The sequence below is a fragment of the Apodemus sylvaticus genome, chromosome 22 (genome assembly GCF_947179515.1).
Source record: "Apodemus sylvaticus chromosome 22, mApoSyl1.1, whole genome shotgun sequence".
NCBI lineage: Eukaryota > Metazoa > Chordata > Mammalia > Rodentia > Muridae > Apodemus > Apodemus sylvaticus.
Window position 1 is genome coordinate 35,042,411 of NC_067493.1, and position 13,133 is coordinate 35,055,543.

Below are 13,133 nucleotides of genomic sequence, written 5' to 3' on the forward strand. Positions count from 1 at the left end.
GACTCCCTTGTGTATGTTCTGTGGCCCCAGAACCAGGAGGGTGGCCGCCAGTCCCCAACTGACAGCCAGGCAGAAACCAGCCCAGGCTGCGAGCCCACAGTAATTGGGATAGCTCTCTACCCATGGCCATGCCCCAAGAATTGCATTGCAAGCTGCAGAGCATGCTGGGAACTCTCTGGGGAGGGGAGGAGCCTAGCAATCAAATCCTGGTATCGCGACAGCCTAGGTCTGCAGATGCGCACCCCATCTTCACCCCGTCCGTGCCCGTGCCTGACTGGGTTCTTGTTCTCTTTGCAGGAACCTCAGGAGAGATAGGAATGTTGCGGCCCATCAAGATCGAGCCAGAGGAGCTGGACATTATTCAGGTTACTGTCTCGGGTAAGAGATGCATCCAAGGACTGCTGGTGTTTCTGTTCATGGCCCGACATGTTGGCAGGAGCTGCACTGCTCTGCTGCCCTGTGCCTACACCATCAGGCCAAGTGCTCCAGCACGGGGCCACGCCCCCAGCCCCTCCCTGGGAAATTCTAGGCAGGGGCCCTACCACTGAGCCACGCCCCCAGCCCCTCCCTGGGGGATTCTAGGCAGGGGCTCTACCACTGAGCCACGCCCCCCAGCCCCTCCCTGGGGGATTCTGGGCAGGGGCTCAGCCACTGAGTCACGCCCCCAGCCCCTCCCTGGGGGATTCTAGGCAGGGACTCTACCACTGAGCCACACCCCCCAGCCCCTCCCTGGGGGATTTTGGGCAGGGGCTCTGCCACTGAGCCACGCCCCCCCAGCCCCTCCCTGGGAGATTTTGGGCAGGGGCTCTGCCACTGAGCCACGCCCCCTTCTCACTTTTCATTTTGAGATAGGATCTCAAATCCTGATAGGATATCAACTCCCTGAACCCACTCTGTGGCCCCGGGAGACCCTAAAGCTTTCAGTCCTGCTACTTCACCTTCCTGAGAACCCAAGTCATCAGGTCACAGGCTGTCCCACCTCTGACGGCATGGATTCGTGATCTGTAGACCTACTCAGCTAACCCATTGGGACCTCTAAGGGACCATGATGGGTGGGACATGTAAGACACCCTCATCATTCAGAGTTTCCTTTTAGATCCTTCACCTACCTCTGAGGAGATGACCGACTCACTACCTGGGCATCTGCCCTCAGAAGATTCCGGTTATGGGATGGAAATGCCGGCTGGTAAGAGGTGGGCTGGGGCTGGCCATACTGGGGACTTACCACCCTGGGGGACCACAGGATGGACAGGCGGGTCAGGAAACCCTTGCCTTTACTGGAGAAGACTCGACACACATGGGGTGTGTGGGACCATCCTTGTCTGTGACTTGGGATGTGTCTTGGATTTTGAAATATTTTCACTTGATCAGATGCTTTGGGGAACTGGGTCGAGGCGGTGGCGCATGCCTTTAATCCCAGCACTCGGGAGTCAGAGACAGGTGGATCTGGAGGTGTTCAAGGCTAGCCTGGTCTACAGAGTGAGTTCCAGAATAGCCAGGTAGCCTGAGCAACACAAGTCTCAACAATCAAGGGGGTCTGGGGGAGCATTGCCGTTGTGTCTCCTGAGTCTACTGGTCAGTTCCTTTGTTGGAGGTTGAGGTGCTTTACCAGACCAAGAGCACAGCATGTTTGAGGGACTGGGTTTCCTGCCTAGCACCACAGGGTGTGAAAAATTAACATAGGAACATATAACTCTCTGAACAAGCCAAACCTCGAGGAGCATTAGTCCCAGCACTTGCCGGTAGAGACAGGAAGATCAGAAGTTCAAGGTCATCCTTTGCTGCATAGCAAGTTCTAACCACCCTAGGCTGCACGAGACCCTGTTTCAAAATACCAAAAATGCAAATTAGAGTCTGTTCAGCCCAAAGCTCCTGTCACGCAAGCTTGATGACCTCAGTCTTCCCAGCCTCACACATACAACAAATAAAATAAATTCAATTAAAACTTCTTTTTCAAATGCGCTAGGAATGTGGTGCCGTTGGCTGATGGTTTGCTTTTTTTTTTTTTTTTTTTTGGTTTTAGTTTTTTTCCGGGATAGGGTTTCTCTGTCCTGGAACTCACTCTGTAGACCAGGCTGGCCTCGAACTCAGAAATCCACCTGCCTCAGCCTCCCAGAGTGCTGGGATTACAGGCGTGCGCCACCACTGCCTGGCGATGGTTTGCTTGATCATGCGTGAGGCCCTGGGTTCCATCCCCTGCATCACATACATTGGGCGTGTTATCACATGCCCCATATTCCCAGCCCCCGGGCAGAGGAGATGAAGAGGATTAGTAATAGTAAGTCCACTCTGGCCTTAGAGAATTCAAGCCCAGCCAGAGGTATATAAGAGTCCATGTCACAATACTGAGGGCTGGAGCGTTGTTTCAGATGTTAAAAGATGAGGATGTTGGATTCTCTGGGGCTGGAGTTACAAACAATTCTGAGCCCACTGATAAACGTACGTGCTGGGAACTGAACTCTGTTGCCCAATAAAGCAGTGATTGCACTTAACCATGCAGCCATCTCCCCGGCCCCAGGAAAGTTCTTCTGTCTTACTTTATTTTAGGCAGGTAACTTAAAGGTGTGCTGTGTACCAAACCCAAGGCCTTGCACAGCCCAGAGAAACGCTGTCCAACTGAGCTGCACCCCCAGCCCTGTGTGTGTGTGTGTGTGTGTGTGTGTGTGTGTTTCTTTCTTAAACTCTGAGATAGGACCTCACTAAGTCCGGCAGCTAGTCCCAAACTGGCCTCAAACTTCCTATCATCTTGCCTCAGCCCCCCATGTTGCTGGGATGACAGCTGTTCTTGTTTTATTTCTTTTGCATGATAATATTCACTGCTAAAAAAGCAGTGTGGGCTGGGCTGGAGAGAAGGCTCTTCAGTTAAGAGAACTGACTGCTCTTCCAGAGGTCCTGAGTTCAATTCCCAGCAACCACTTGGTGGCTCACAACCATCTGCAATGGGATCTGATGCTCTCTTCTGGTGTGTCTGAAGACAGTGACAGTGTACTCACATACAGGGAATGTTGGGGAGGGGAGGGTTTATTTGACTCAGCCCCGGTTACAGTCCACCATTGCAGGGGAGTCAACCTTGAAGCCTCTAGCGGTGTCCGTCACATCTGTAGACAAGAGCACAGAGACTGCTTAGTGCTTAGTGCTCCTTTTGCTCACTCTGTTTTACACTCGAGGACCCAGACCCAGGGCATGTGGCCACTCCCTTTCAGTCTGCCTCGTCCCACCCATGTTAGATTAACCTAATCGATTCAGTCCTCCACAGACATGCCCACAGGCCCGTTAGGGTTAGGGGAATCCTTATTAAGGTTGTCTAACCCCAGCCGGGGCGGCGGTGGTACACACCTTTGATCCCAGCACTTGGGAGGCAGAGACAGGCAGATTTCTGAGTTCAAGGCCAGCCTGGTCTACAGAGTGAGTTCCAGGACAGCTAGGGCTACACAGAGAAACCCTGTCTTCAAAACAAAACAAAACAACCCCTCCCCCCAAAAAAAGAAGAAAGAAAGGAAAAAAAGAGGTTGTCTAACCCCTGGTGATTCAAAATACCTATAAACAGAGGCCAGAGAGATGTCCCTGTGAGGAAAGGCATTTTTGTGTGTGTGTGTCACATCAGCAATTAAAACAAACCCATCACAGAGGGTATGCATTGCCTTGGATCTTGAGACAGGTTCTTGCTACACAGACCAGGCTATCCTGCAATCCATTGTCCTCCTGCCTTAGCCTTCCCGTGCGGGATTATGCCGCAATGCACAGCCTTTTTCCTGTAAATATATGAGGTGTGTTCATGTCTTTAATGCATCTTTTGGCGCCAGAAATGGAACTCAAGGCGCAGTGCATGCCAGGCAAGAGCACTGTTGCTTAGCTGCTAAGCTGTGTTCCAGACTCTTGGATTTTTTTTTTTTAACACATAGTCTCACTGTGTGGCTCAGGCTAGCCTTGAACTCTGAAACCTCCAACCTCAGACTCCCAATTCCTAAGATCACAGGTGTGGGCCTCCCTACACTGAATCCTGGTGCGTTCATTTCTGTCATGCCAGGAGAATGGGCCCTTCTGTTCTTATTCTTCCCTGAGCTCCTAAGTGTCTAGGATACAGTGGCAGCAGGCTGGTCCCTGCAGGGGTCCATAGAGGACGATTGTGAGTCTATATGTGTGTCCTGATCCCATCTGGAGACAGTGTCCTCAGCCTCAGAGTTGAGGCTCTCTGGCCTGGCTTTCCCTCGTGTAGTTTAGCTTCCCCGGGCAGCGTTTCCTAATGGCCTCTGTTTTCTCATAGACAAAGGCCCCAGTGAGGAACCGTGGTCAGAAGAGAGGCCGGCGGAAGGTGAGGCCCTGCCTGTATCCCATAATTCCCTCTCCGTGCACTCTAGCCCCAGAGAAATTCTCCCTTCTACTCCATCTCTAACACCCTAATTTATTTAGGTTGGGAGACCCATGTGAGGTGTACCAGATGGGAGAACTGTGTTAGAACTGGCAGGCATCGGTCAGAATAAAGCTTTAGCTTAGGCTTACATGCACAATATAGCTGCCTTCCTTGAAGGATTCTAAGCTGAGTTGGGCCCCTCAACTTCCTGAGCAAGCTATTAGGTTTCAATATGTAAAACTAGCTTTCTGTATAGAAGATACATTAAGAAAAACTGCTTTTTCTTTCTCTGCTGAGCAAAAAACAGGGTAGGTGGTAAGAGTACAATCCTGTTAATTACTAGCATGTCTGCCCCTAGAATAAAACAGCCTCTTGTCAGAGGTGAATGCCACCTTGTAGAACCCAGCTTGATATAGGTGGATCCCTGTAATTAGGAAGTCTTTACTGCCCCCTAGTGGCAGCGTGTGCAAATTACAGGCTTGTTTTGCACCCACTAACTAGGTAATACAAAATCCAGAAAGTACAGGCGTGGGTAGAGCTGCCTTTTTCCTTGTTCCGTTCCAAAGTCTCACCACAAGTTCATTTCTGATGCCTCCAGAGCTGGGGTGTAAGCTAAGCAACAAGTTTCTGTACCCAGGAAACTCATTACGCTGCCTATGCCTTTCAGAGAGCCCTGGTGACGTGATCCGGCCCCTGCGGAAGCAGGTGGAGATGCTGTTCAACACGAAATATGGTGAGTATGGAAAGGGACAGGCTTCTAGGACAGAGACAGAGACAGGACTGGGAGCCGCCTTCATGATGGGATCACTTAACTGATTGGTCCACATAGTTCACCTATGGTAACAGCCTCTGGCCGAGAACCCCACCCTGCTGGCCTTTTGGTTCACACCCTCTTCCTCCAGATCATTCCCTGGCTCATGTGCTCTTAGCCTCGGCCACAGGCCTCGTGGACAGCTGTAGGCCTTCCTGGAAATTCACAGCAAGAAATGGCCTTACTTGGAAAAGTCCGGGTGTGACTCAGTGGTTTTCTTAGACTCCAAGGGGCATGGCACAGAGGTAGAGAGCCCATTCATATAATCTTGTTAGGAGGGGTAGAGGCGTAGCTCAGTGGTAGAGCCCCTGCTAGAATCCTCCAATGAGGGGCTGGGGGTGTGGCTCAGTGGCAAGCCCCTAGAATCCTCCAATGATGGGCTGGGGGCATGGCTCAGTGGCCGCACACCTGCCTAGAATCCCCCAGTGAAGGGCTGGAGGCGTGGCTCAGTAGAAGAGCCCCCAGAATCCTCCAATAAGGGGCTGGGGGCGTGGCTTAGTGGCCGTGCACCTGCCAGGAATCTTCCAATAAGGGGCTGGGGGCGTGGCACAGTAGGCGCACCCCTGCCTAGAATCCTCCAATGAGGGACTGGGGGCGTGGCTCCGCAGTGAAGTGCTTGTTTAGCACACATAATGCCCTGGATTCCACCCCCAACCCTACAGTAAAATAAGGAAGAGTCCAGGAATGGACGAGATGAAAGAGCCTGCTTTCTTTGGCTCCTTGAATTTGCCAGGTGCTGGCTTCTCACGCGGTCTCTCGCCCCTTCCTCACACGGCCCTGTACCCTAAGACCCATTTTACAAATGAGGAAATCCGAGGTTGGCTGCAGCCATGATGATGAGGCTGCTCAGGGCAGAGAGCCTCAGACATGGCTCCACCTAGGTCCGGCATGCCACGGGGCTGTGTGAAGGTTTGGGGGTTTTGAAGGCAGTCGGGGAGAGAGCAGCAGTCCCGTCCCCGCAATACTCGGGTTTCTATGCTATGAAGGCATGAGTGGCTTTGGGGTTCACATTCCTGGGCTGTATGCCTCCAGGCGAATCAGGACTTTTATTCAGCCTGCCGACTAGGCGTGCTTTTCTCTCCTCTGGCAAGTTTATAGGGCTCACCTGAGCGCTGGCTCTAAAGCCCTGCCACCCGCAGCTTGCACAGAGAGATGGGGGCAGGCATTGGGGTTCCAGGTTGCCTCACGGCAGCCATGTATTTGCAGCCAAAGCCATTGGTACCTCAGAGCCGGTCAAGGTGCCCTACTCCAAGTTCCTGATGCACCCAGAGGAGCTGTTCGTACTGGGTCTGCCTGAAGGCATCTCTCTTCGAAGACCCAACTGCTTCGGGATTGCCAAGCTGCGGAAGATTCTGGAAGCTAGCAACAGCATCCAGTTTGTCATCAAGAGGTAAGGTCTGGGTCGGGCGTTCTAGGCTAACCAAGGATATACGCAGTAAGACCCTGTCTCAAGACAAAATAAACAGAAATTTTAAAGGACTTGAGGGCGGGACTGGGGAGATGACTCAGCCAATAAAGGCCTTTGTCGTTTAGCTTGATGGACCTGAGGTTTGTTCTCCGGATTAGTGGTTCTCAACCTGTGGGTAACTACCCCACAGGCATGGTTAGGGGTAGGGTGGGAAGATGGGGGGGGGATCCAAAAGACACTTTCACAGGGGTTGCCTAAAACCATGGGAAAGCACAGGTATTTTCATCATGATTTATAACAATAGCAAAATTGTGAAGTTAAAGCGTAAATGTTGTGGTTAGCAGTTACCACAGCATGAGGGACTCTATTAAAGGGCCACGACATTAGGAAAGTTGGGTAACACTGCCTCAGACCCAAACCATGGAAGAAGAGAACTGACTCCCTCAAATTGCCTTCTGACCTTGACATATGTGCCATGGCCTACATGCCCCTCACTCCCCACCCCACCCCCCAACACACAATAAGTAAATAAAATGTAACCAAGAAAGGGCTGGAGAGATAGTGTCTTAGGGTTTACTGCTGTGAACAGATACCATGACCAAAGCAACTCTTATAAGGACAACTTTTTTTTTTAAGATTTATTTGTTTATTTCATGTATAGGAGTACACTGTAGCTGTCTACAGACACACCAGAAGAGGGCATGGGATCCCATTACAGATGGTTGTGAGCCACCATGTGGCTTGGCAGGCAAAGGCGCTTACCTCCAGGCCTGATGACTTAAATTCTCTCTCCGGGCCCACGTGGTAGAAGGAGACTCTTGAGCTCTGTTCTCTGACCTCCACCTGTGAGCTACGGCCTGAGTGTGCATGCACACCCATACAGTGTTGTTTTTTAAATTAAGTTAAAAAAGAATAGAAGGACCAGCTGGACCCACGAGGGACCCCGAAATAGCACCAAGACTGCAACAACTTCTTTTTCCTTTTTTATTTACTATGGTTTTGATTTTACTGTATCTGGCTTTGGAGGGCTTTGTTTTGCTTTTAAGATAGGATCTTGCTTTCTAGCTCAGGATACTCTGGAAATCATCGTGTAGCCCAGGCTACCCTTCCTGCTTCAGTCTCCCCAGGGCTCTGGGATTATAGATGCAAGCCACCGTGGCCTGCTGATTCTAAACTACTTTAGAACTGGATGTGACGGTTTATAACTATGTAGCAGCAGGCAGGAAGATGAGGCGCAGGGGCTCTCAACCTTCTTTATGTGGTGACTCCCCCATAATACAGTTCCTCAGGCTGTGGTGACCCCCCCCCCAGCCACAACATTATCCCCATTGCCACTTCATAACTGCAACTTTGCTCCTGTTGAAACATCTGTGTTTTCCAGTGGTCTCAGGTGACCCCACCCCTCCCCCCGGGTGTTGCGACCCACAGGTTGAGACCTACTGGTGTTGTAGTTCGGACTGTATCACAGTATCTCATCTCAGCAACAAAAACCAAACCAGGAGAGATGCTTCAAAGGTGGCTCATTCAGTAAGCAGAAGCCTGAGGCGCTGTGTTCAAATTCCCGTGCCCAAAGTTATAGTACTGTCACAGTACCCGTAACCCCAGAGCTGACTAAACAGAGCTGGCAGAATCCCGGGTTTGCTGACCCATCAGTGTGACCAATATATGGCCTACAGGTTCAGGGAGAGACCCTGTCTCAAAACATACTGGGGGGGGGGGGGGGGCGGGGTGCTGGAGATTGCTCAGTGGTTAGTGCTTGCTGTTCTTAACCTGTATTAGGAGTTCCTGAGCTTGGTTCTCAGAATCCCGGTCAGGCCTCTCCTAACCACCTGGAACTTTAGCCCCCGGGGTTCCAGCGCCCTCACCTGGCTTCAGCAGGCACTACACACACTCTCACACACATACACATAATTCAAAAAAAAAAAAAAAAACTTTCTAAAAATTAAAGTGGCCAAGCAGTGGTGGTACACACCTTTAATCCCAACACTCAAGAGGCAGAGAGGCCAGCCTGGTTTACAGAGTAAGTTTTAGGTCAGCTAGGGACATCGGAAAAACAAAAAAGTATAGATTACTAAGATACCAGATGTTGACCTTTGGCCTCTACGTGCATCTTTCCACGTGTGGAAATCTCCCTGACAATTGCTCACGAATACATGCCGTGTGTTCGAACGCTAGGCAGTAGGAATTGGAGGAAGTCCAAACCGGGGCATTGGCCAGCCCAGGATGTGGAGAACTTCTCAGAGCTCAGAGCTGTTGACAGCTCCCCTCTACACGGGATGGTCCTCCAGTCTGGCAAGGACCTTAATTCTATGTTGGTCGGGGATAAGGAAAGCCCATTGCACAGATTTGTACACTGAGGCCCAGAGGTGCCCGCTACACAGCCCTGGGGTGCTCGGATGAACCTCACTAATGGTGCTGCTTATGTTTTCTAGACCCGAACTGCTCACTGATGGCGTCAAAGAGCCTGTTCTGGACACTCAAGGTACCTGGGCATGGGGGAGACACCTGGTGGGTGGGGGGGGGCATCAAGTCTCTGCCGTACCCCTCCTGATGCCCCTGTCCTATCCCCTACCCTAGGTATTTCCCCACTGCCCCTGTCGGGTTTGCCCCCTCGATGCCACCTGGGAGCCCAGGTGCTCCCTCCTCACCTGCCTTCTCTCCCCACCCCACCCCCAGAGAGGGACTCCTGGGACCGTCTTGCGGACGAGACCCCGAAGAGACAGGGCCTTCAAGGTAAGTTTAGGCCCATATAAGTTTAGGCATTCCAGGGTCATGAGCTTGTCTCACCTTAGAGGGGGAGGGGTGACGGTGGAAGTGGAAAGAGGCTGGACCCCACCCATGGGCTCCAGGGTACCTGACTGGGCGCTGGGGCCTGACAATAGCCTGGTGTCTCAGAGTTAGAGTCTGGATGGCACTATGCGGACAGCCAGGCACAGGGCTCCAACTCTGACTGTTCTGTCTGGTGGTGGCAAAGCTATCTATAGTCGTTCATCAGCCCAGCTCTGCTCTTGGTTTTTTTGTGTGTGTTTTGTTTTGTTTTAACAAAATCTCAGTCTCTCTATTTTACCAATGAAGAGCTGAGAGCCAGAGGCTGGGGCGAATCCCGCTCACTCAGAGAGGCAAAGAAAGCACCCAGCTGAGCTTCCTCCTCAGTTCACACCCCAGCAAGAATCCCCTCAAAAAACCTTCTCATAAAACCTCCTTAAAGGGAGGGTCTGAAGAGATGGCCCAGTGGTTAAGAGCACTGACTGGTCTTCCAGAGGACCTGAGTTCAATTCCTAGCCACCAGTTCCAGAAGGATCCTCACACAGACACACATGCAGGCAAAACATCAGCACACATAAAATAAGGGCTGGAGAGATGGCTCAGTGGTTAAGACCACTGACTGCTCTTCCAGAGGATCCCAAGTTCAATTCCCGGAAACCACATAGTGGCTCACGACCATCTGTAATGGAGTCTGGTGTGTCTGAAGACAGCGACTGTGTACTTACATACATACATAAATAAATCTTTTTAAAAAATTATTTTTAAAAATGCACATAAAATAAAAATAAATTATTTATTCCTTCAATGCACATAAAATAAAAATAAATAAATAACCGTCTCTTTTACTGCCTGTGCCTCTCAGTCTTCCTGACTCCCTCTTACTCTCTATGGTTTCTTCTTAATAATCCTGTATTATGTTTACTTTCTGTCAACTGGGTGCTTGTTCTGCCTCTTGACCGATGGTTGACTTTCTTTAATCCTGTTTAGAATATTCAAGCAGAAAGTTCTTGGATTAAAGGTGTGTGCTAAGGCTAGACCACACCACAACTAATAAGTTTTTCCAGTAAATAACACAGTCTCGGGGTTGGAGGTGTGATCAAATATCCTGCAATGTAGTTCTTACTGCTCTGAAATTGGAAGAGCAGAAAATCTGGCCCTGGAGAGCCAGAAAGGCAGGCAGGAAGGCAAGCAGGGGAACATGGGAAAATGCTGTAGGACCGCTTGTAGCTGGACCACAGAGTGTGCCCCTGGCAAGGAAGCCCCATGCTGGCACCAGTTTCGTGAGAGGCCAGCCAACATCCTGCAACAGGGGTACAACTGAGAACCTAGTACATCCTAGGAATGCAGTGGGTTAATGGTAGAGCCCCTGCCTAGAATCCCCCAGTGAGGGGCTGGGGGCGTGGCTCAGTGGTAGAGCCTCTGCCTAGAATACCCCAGTGAGGGGCTGGGGGTGTGGCCCAGTGTTAGAGCCCCTGCCTAGAATCCCCCAGTGAGGGGGTGGGGGCGTGACTCAGTGGTAGAGCCTCTGCCTAGAATCCCCCAGGGAGGGGCTGGGGGCGTGGCACAATGGTAGAGCCTCTGCCTACAATACCCCAGTGAGGGGCTGGGGGTGTGGCCCAGTGTTAGAGCCCCTGCCTAGAATCCCCCAGGGAGGGGCTGGGGGCGTGGCCCAGTGTTAGAGCCCCTGCCTCAACTCCCCTAGTGAGGGCGAGGGGCATGACTCAGTGGTAGAGTATTTTTCTGAGTGATCTGCAAGACTCTGTGCTGTTTCTTGTACCACCTAATAATCAATCGTTCCTGGTGGGGCAGACAATCCTATTCTTCCCCTCTGTCTCTGTGAGCTCTTGGAAGACCTCACTCCAACTCCTACACAGCTGAGGACACAGGAATCCCCTCTCTCTGGTATCTCACCTCTGGGCTCATTTATTCGTTTGTTAGTTTTCAAATGTCAACAATTAGCTTAATTTCATTTCATTGCTGTTGTCGCAACAGTGTGAGTCCTTCCAGGAAATCAGAAAACACACACATACACAGAGTCTCATGAAGACTGGTTCTGAAGGACTCTGAGGGGCCCACTCCAAAGATCTGCTAATTGCCAGACAAGGAGTTGCCTGTAATTAGGAAGTCATTTTCCTGTAAAAGTCACCAAGTGCCTTTTAATGTAATAGCCTCTGTCCGTAATTGTATTCACTTTGCAGAAAATTACAACACCAGACTCTCTCGGATCGACATCGCCAACACACTTAGGGAACAAGTCCAAGACCTGTTTAACAAGAAATACGGTGAGTGACTGGCAGGGCTCCGGTGGCGAGGGAGGTGGGCAGCTTCCTGCCTGTGGCCAACTTCACATTCAGCAGAGGCTGATCTGTATCTTAGGTATTTCTTCACTTTTTTTTAAATGTATTTATCGTGTGTACAGGCGTGTAGATGTGTACAGGCGTGTACGTGGATTCGCACTTGCAAGGGTTGCTTCTTCCTTCCATTCTGTGGGTCCCGGGAGTCAAATTCAATTCCCCAGATTTGATGGTACCCACCTTTGTGCGCCGAGTCATCGCGCTAGCTCTCTTATATTTCTTGAGCATCTACTGTGTGCCAAGCACTTGGAGCACAGTGTCACAGAAAACAAACCCAGTGTAGCATGTGATTGGTGGTGTGTACCTGTCACCTTATCACTTGGGAACCCAAAACAGAAGGATTGCTCTGAGTTCCAGGTCAAGCATGAACTACAGAGAAAGATTTTGTTGAGATACAAATAGAAAGTGTCCATGGATTCAGGCTGTTGGGGTGGCTTACAAGGTATGGGTGTCTACTGCCGAGCCTGATGACTGGAGTTCGGTTCCTGGACCTCATGTAGTGACAGGAGAGAGCCACCAATAGCAGTGTCTCCCTCTTGCCTCTACTGTGTGCACTGAGGGATGTCCACACACACACAGGTGGCTGGGGTGTGGCTCGGTTGATAAACTGCTAAGCGTGTGAGCCCTGGGCTCCATCCACGACACCACGACACCACATAAACTGGGTCTGATGGCAGACACCTGTCATCAAGGCGCAGGAGCTAGAGGCAGGCAGATCTGAAGTTCAAAACCAGCCAGGAGGTGGTGGTGGCACACATCTTTTTTTTAAGATGTATTTATGTATTTTATGTATATGCATACACGGTAGCTGTCTTCAGACACACCAGAAGAGGGCATCGGATCCCCTTACAGAGGGTTGGGAGCCACCATGTGGTTGCTGGGAATTGAACTCAGGACCTCTGGAAGAGCAGTCAGTGCGCCTAACCATTAAGCCATCCCTCCAGCCCCTGGTGGTGCATATCTTTAATCAAGAAGGAAGGAAGGAAGGAAGGAAGGAAGGAAGGAAGGAAGGAAGGAAGGAAGGAAGGAAGGAAGGAAGGAAAGAATTCAAAGCCATTCTCAGCTTCATAGAATGTTAGAAGTCAGTCTGAACTACATGAGACCTGTCTCAAAAAAAAACCAAAAAACAAGAAAAACAAACAAACAAACACCTTAATAATTGCTGGTGAGGGTGAGGGGCTGGAGAGACTGCTCTTCCAAAGGTCCTGAGTTCAACTCCCAGCAACCACACGGTGGCTCACAACCATCTGTAATGGGATCCAGTGCCCTCTGGTGTGTCTGAAGACAGCTACCGTGTATAAATAAAATAAATAAATCTTTGGGGGAGGGGAGTTGCTGGTGAGGGTAATGGAGAGATAGCTCAGCCGTTAGCATTGGCAGAATTTGGTTTTCATCACCCACAGGTGGCTCACAATCATCTGTAGCTCTAGTGTCAGGGGATCT

The 13,133-nt window shown here is 50.8% G+C and overlaps 1 protein-coding gene across 15 annotated transcripts in view; it reads left to right on the plus strand.

The window, feature by feature from the left end:
• The window catches only part of Gtf2ird1 (GTF2I repeat domain containing 1), a 101,802-nt gene that overhangs the window by 68,827 nt on the left and 19,842 nt on the right, over nt 1–13,133 (plus strand). For 13 of the 15 annotated variants that reach the window (XM_052168237.1, XM_052168239.1, XM_052168240.1 and 10 more), the window contains exons 13-20: nt 298–378; nt 1,097–1,186; nt 4,265–4,312; nt 5,019–5,084; nt 6,369–6,552; nt 9,003–9,052; nt 9,247–9,303; nt 11,535–11,618. In XM_052168237.1, the coding sequence (XP_052024197.1) occupies nt 298–378; nt 1,097–1,186; nt 4,265–4,312; nt 5,019–5,084; nt 6,369–6,552; nt 9,003–9,052; nt 9,247–9,303; nt 11,535–11,618 (660 nt within the window). The remainder of the gene's footprint in view (nt 1–297; nt 379–1,096; nt 1,187–4,264; nt 4,313–5,018; nt 5,085–6,368; nt 6,553–9,002; nt 9,053–9,246; nt 9,304–11,534; nt 11,619–13,133) is intronic. The other 2 variants (XM_052168234.1, XM_052168236.1) reach the window with 1 other exon arrangement.